Genomic DNA, 5737 nt, shown 5'->3' with positions numbered 1-5737 from the left:
GGGACGTCGGAAGGTGATTTGGGCTTTATTTTCAAAGACCAGTTTGGAGGACTGACTAAGGCCATCTTGGTTCCTCAATGCCTAAGTTCACTAATTCAAGGAGAGGCATTGACCATCATATCTGCTTTATCTCATGCTTTGGCTTTAGGATATCCACATCTTCAAGTAGAATTGGATAGCAAGGAGATTGTTAATTTACTTCAAGACTGTAATGAAGTACCATCTCTCGAGGCGGCGGCAGTAGTCAACAATATTAGGCAGCAGTGTTCTTTATTTGCTTCCATTTCTTTCACTTGTGTTCCAAGGGCTCTGAATAGTGTTGCAAATGCCCTGGCACGGAAGACCTTATCTATCATGTGTTTGAGAGATTGGCCATATTCCACTCCTTGACTTCTCAGATTTTGTGAGTCTGAAGCTAATGGCTGTACACATGTTTATCACTATCAGTAAATTTTTCTTTACCAAAAAAAATTAATATATATTTTAAGGGAAAAGGACAGGTATGCTAGCACATTACCTAGGAATAATGTATGCTAGTGGAATTTTAACCATTAGATGAAACAAACAAAATCTCATATGTTCATGTGGTGAGATCTTATAAAACTTGCCCAATACCATCGCTCCACGGTCTCCTTTGCCCTCATATCGTGACTGACATAGACGCCGAAGAATTTCTTTAGTGAGTTTACGCCGGTGAAAAACTTGACCTTAGGCATCACTTTGATTCGCCAGAACCACCTCCGACCACCACCTTGGTTCTGGTTCTGGTCCTGCCAATCTCTATCTTCGAAATCAGAGGAAGCGAGCTCAACTACACGAAACTTCCAATGATGGGAATGATGAGAACCATCGAGACGCTTGTAGTCTTTTCTATTCCACTTCCCTCTAATCCCTTTGTACAAACTCGATGAGATTCATTCCATTGTCGTCATCAATTTCTTCTACTTCTGTTCCTATGCTAGCATCACCTTGATCCGATGCCTACACCATCGTTCGATCTCGTACCAAGACTTACAGAAGAGAAATAGCATTTCTATCCTTATAAGAATGAATAAAAGTTTCACCCAAAAAAAAAAAAAGAATAAACGAGAAAACATGCTCCAGAACCTCTTCAAGAAAAGAACACGCTATTGATACTTCGTTTACCAAAGCTTCAACTTCTTCTAAAACTCACTATCACCTGATAATTAGCTCCAAGAACAGTAGATGGGGAGATACGATATTGGAGAAGATGGAGACGAGGAAGAACACATGGAGAGAGAGAGAGAGAGAGAGAGAGAGAGAGAGAGAGGTGAACTAACGGAGGCCTTCAAGGTGTTTGATGAGGACGGGATGCCGAAAGGCAAAGACATCTGCCGAATTGAGCAGTTGCAGGGGAGAGGGGAGATAGAATGGTGTAGCAACGGTGGAATGAAGGTTTGTGTGATTTCCCCCAATTCAACGGTTGTATCTAAGATTATCAGATCTTACGGCCAAAATCCCGTTAGCATATCTTATTCTTAGGTAATGCGCTACCATACCTATACCTCTCCCATATTTTAATTAATTAACCGCTAATCTAAAAAAGTGTTCATAATACTTTTCCAGCTTGGGTGTGTCGTGACAATGTTGGAATCTCTAGGGATGTCACTGTAATTTACTCAAAAATATCTATAACGCGAGCAGAGCTTGGCATTTGTGAGGACCTAAAATCTATAAGTTTCCGTAGGGTTTTAGAGTCCGGCAACTCATCCCTCCTGTACTCCACCGTAGTTTCTAGCTGTTGGATGCTTCTCACTTCGCGATGGGCGGCGCTTCGAAGTTGTTGATGCTGGTTAGCACGCCATTCCCACTCCTTTACCGTCGTCCATCAGCTTTTCGCCTTGCCCGCTACTCCAAGGTCTCTGTAGCTTGCCTTTCCTCTGCCGCTCATCGTAGGAGATTCTATTCGGACCCTCGTCCCCGTTCGTGTTTTCCAACCAAAGCTTCTAAGCAGATTCACACCCAAACTGGTAGTATCAGGGAGGAGTGTTGCGGTGAATCCTCAGGGTTTTCGTCCAGTTATCGGGTTTCGCATCCATGGCCGGAATGGTCGAAGCTGCTTGAGAATCTCAGAGCATGTGGCTTTTTTGACGATCATGGTTCTTCGTCTGTGGCGTTAGAGGGAGAGTTTTCGGTGGAAAACTTGCCAGAGGACTTCGTATGTGCTGCCAGTGCTTGTTTATCCTTTGCTCGGAGTCGGTCGGATCTTTTGGGGTGGGTGAAGGGTTCTTCTACTAAACAATTACTCGTTTTCAGTACCAGAGTAACAATAGATCGTTTTTGTTTTTCGGGTTTTTCTTACGGGGCTTTCTGACAACGAACTGTAGCCTGATCGTTGGTTTCTCATATTGCCTTTTCTTGAATTTGTTTGCTACAGATCGCTTTCTATAAAGGATATTGAGGTAGTGATTGAAAATGGATCACCGGTTCTATTCAAAAATGGCTTGGATTCAGAAAGACGAATGAAGTCATTCCTAGGAGGCAGGGGAAACAATGTAAGCTTAATTGACTCTTTTGTGCTGACGAGGTTTCATTGACAGCATAAGTATTGGTCTTTGTTTTACAGCGTCACTTTATTTTGTCTGAGAAACTCAACTACTAAGCTTGATATATTTATACCGCAAGAAACATTACTCATCATACTGAAATGAAATGGAACAGGAAACCGATTCCCCACCCCCGCCGAAAAAAAAAAAAAAAAGTACAGCTGTCTCGTAGGTGAGCAATATTATACTTTGTTGCTAGTACGGAGGAGTGTGAAAGAATTACTGGAACCCGGATAGAGGATTATATTGTGAAGATCCAAGCCCTAAGCCAACATATTTAGGTCATTCGTTATTCACAATGAAAAGATTGCTTCGAAGCATTGCTAATGGCAGGTATTCTGAGATGGATGAATTATTGGTCAGTGGTTTCCCAAAATGGTTTATGAAGGTGAGGAAACATCTCATTCATGGTGGTTATTCATCATTTATCTCATTTGCTTTCCATTGTTGGCAGTGTCAGTAGGAAGTTATTGCATTTAACTGAAACCTCAGTTTCCTCAAGGCTGTGTTTGTTTGAAGGGGAGTATGGGGTCAGATAGTTAGGGGAGTGGGTCACACATGTTGTGGGGTGGGATAATAGGGAAAAGAAAGGGAGAGCCACTACAACATCCCACCCCATATCGTTTGTTTGGGTGGAGAGAGAGAGAGAGAGAGAGAGAGAGAGAGAGAGAGAGCGTGTAACGCCCCAAAATCCGGGTTAGATATGAGTGTTGGCCCTTGCGAGCCACCATTAAATAACAACGTAAAAATGACCGATCGACTTTAAAACCTCAAAACTTCGATCAACTAATCATGGGCCCACTGTGCTCTTGCTGCGCATTTTGATAAAATTACATCAATTATATATAAAATCCCACAAACTCAAATATACAAATCAAATCTCCTTTAACCAAATTATATACATCATATACTCTATTTATAAAATACGATAAAATACATTTAATTCTCCAAAAATTCAAATTCTCTATTCTCCTCAATTTATCTTTCCTCTGTACTAAGCTACACCTGATCTGTGAGACATGAAACTGTAGTGGGATGAGTCAAAGGGAATTAGCTCAGTAAGATGAAACATGACATAAATCACACTTAGCACAATAATAGACATACTTGTACCGTCATACCTTTCTCATACATGCATAAAAATATCTTTCATAAAATTCTAAAGTCTCCCCTCCATATCACCTCATCGAGTAGTTTATTGACTTGTCTCAACTCCTTTACCTTTTCTTGCTCTTGAGCTCAAAGGATCTGGGTAGTATCTTGACCTGGGGTTTCACCTTCACGTTTCTTGGTGGACATTGAACTATGCTTAAAACCTCTTTTCATGAATAGTAAATTGTGCTTTACAACTATTTTTGCATACATGAAAATACATACATACTATGGAGAATCTCATGCATATTAGGTGAATCATGGCATAGTCCACTTACTATGGGGTACAACTACCTGTATACAAACCTTCTCCATACTCTCGTCCTCGCCCCTTTCTCTGATTTTCGGTCTCTCATCTCCCTCTCTTGGTCTCTGTCTTCCTCCTCTGTCCCTCCTGTCTCTTCTTTTTCTTCTTTCTTTCCTTTCTTTTGCAGGAAACATACAGGCACCCCCCCCCTCCCTCATTCTTTGTCTTTGTCTTCCTCTCTTTCCTTTTCTTTTCTTTTCTTCATTTCTCTTTCTATTTCTCTCCACCCATCACTCCCACACACATCACACTTACTCTCTTCTCCTTTCTCTTCCTCTCTTCTATGTAATTCTCTCTTTCGTTTTCTCTCTCTCTCTCTCTCTCTCTCTTTTAAAAATTATTAGCGAGGGAGGTGGGGGGAACATGTAGGTCCCACCTCTCCTTCCTCTCTCTTTTCCTTTATTTTCTTCTTCTCTCTTCTTTATTTCTTTTGACCTTTTTTGTAAACAATTGAGTGAATGAGGTGAGGGGACAGGTGGGTCCACCCCACTTCCTCTCACTTTGTCACTTATCTCTTAGGGTAAATGAATGGGGGTAATTTTGGGGTGGCGTATTACATAGAGATAGAGAGGCTCTCATGGTTCTCTGCTTTTTTTTCGTTCTCTAAAATTCCTCAAGGAGGCTTCTTACAAAGATTTGGAAGAAATCGCAAGCTTTAGCGGAATGTATAAGCTTTGCCTTCAATGTGTTCACCAGCATTGGAACTAATCAGAATAAGTGGAGATTCCAGTGAGAATCCTTCTTATTCTTTTGGTTTTGGAATTCAAGGTTGGTTTTTGAGATCTTTGAAAGTTTGAAGAAGGTTTCTCTGCCTAATGCATTCCTTTATGTGGGTGTGATTTTGGTTTCAAAAATGGAAGCTTTCAAACACTGAGGAGCTAAGCTTGTCCGTTTTGGAATTCACTATTCCTTCAGGTGGGTGTGATTTTGGTTCATTCACTATTCTTTCGGATTTGGATTTTAAGCTCTTGAGTGATTGAATTCGCCAAAATGGATCTGATTGGTGTATTAGTATACCGCATATGACAGAGAGAGTGGTGAGGACATGCTTTGCGTTACAAATGAAACTAGTCAATTTGATTCGTGGATTTTGGAGATTGCGATGATCATCTACTCTTTGTGGATGTTTAGGATTTGGCAAGGACACATAGATGGGGGTTCTTCTGACTAGTGTGAGATCTATGGGAGGTGATGCAGATACGGTTGCCCTTTCTTGGTTGGATCAGCATGACCGGCTTTGGAAGCCAAGAGCTAAGAAAAACCGGTCTAGCCCAGGGTTTTGGTCCAACAAGGGTTGGAAATAAAATTAGTAGTTTACTTAGTATTTTATTTCATGCTTTTCTTTTCCAGACTTGAACATAGGATAGGATTTATTTCCTTGCTTTGGTTTCCTTTTTATAGTTGTTTCCTAGTTTAGGCTAGTTTCCATTTCAGTTAAGTTTCTAATTTCATGTTCCTATTTTCCTATATATTGGCTGTAATCGATTGAAGATTTAGAGAGTGATTTTGATTATTGAATGAATGTATTGAGTGTGATTCTCCTTTTTTCCCCCTCTCTACTCTGATTTCCCCTCTCTTCCCTAAGTTCCTCCATCAACTTGGTATCATAGGCGAAGGATCCTATTCCTTCCCCATCTTTCTTCTTCCTTTCCCATTCTCTATTTTTGGTTCTACCGTGACAAAGAACAGCAAAAAAAAAAAAATCTCTTCA

General features: G+C 40.7%; 1 protein-coding gene across 1 annotated transcript; it reads left to right on the top strand.

The window, feature by feature from the left end:
* The first annotated feature begins 1696 nt into the window (after window positions 1-1696).
* Window positions 1697-5310, top strand: LOC122067420. The gene is made up of 3 exons (XM_042631274.1): window positions 1697-2235; window positions 2399-2516; window positions 2683-5310. The coding sequence occupies exons 1-3, from the start codon at window positions 1784-1786 to the stop codon at window positions 2737-2739; spliced, it is 627 nt and encodes a 208-aa protein (XP_042487208.1). The 5' UTR covers window positions 1697-1783; the 3' UTR covers window positions 2740-5310.
* Window positions 5311-5737: the final 427 nt, after the last annotated feature.

The sequence above is a fragment of the Macadamia integrifolia genome, unplaced genomic scaffold, assembly GCF_013358625.1.
Source record: "Macadamia integrifolia cultivar HAES 741 unplaced genomic scaffold, SCU_Mint_v3 scaffold2895, whole genome shotgun sequence".
Taxonomy (NCBI): Eukaryota; Viridiplantae; Streptophyta; class Magnoliopsida; order Proteales; family Proteaceae; genus Macadamia; species Macadamia integrifolia.
The sequence above is the reverse complement of the archived record's forward strand: the minus strand, read 5'-3'. Positions and strand labels throughout refer to the sequence as shown.

What these genes read in the sequence shown, in the direction of transcription:
- LOC122067420 (XM_042631274.1), top strand. Translation starts at nt 1,784, where the DNA reads ATGGGCGGCGCTTCGAAGTTGTTGATGCTGGTTAGCACGCCATTCCCA. An exon ending in AGTCGGTCGGATCTTTTGGG is followed by an intron (nt 2,236 to 2,398) that starts GTGGGTGAAGGG and finishes TGTTTGCTACAG; the next exon opens with ATCGCTTTCTATAAAGGATA. An exon ending in TAGGAGGCAGGGGAAACAAT is followed by an intron (nt 2,517 to 2,682) that starts GTAAGCTTAATT and finishes GAAATGGAACAG; the next exon opens with GAAACCGATTCCCCACCCCC.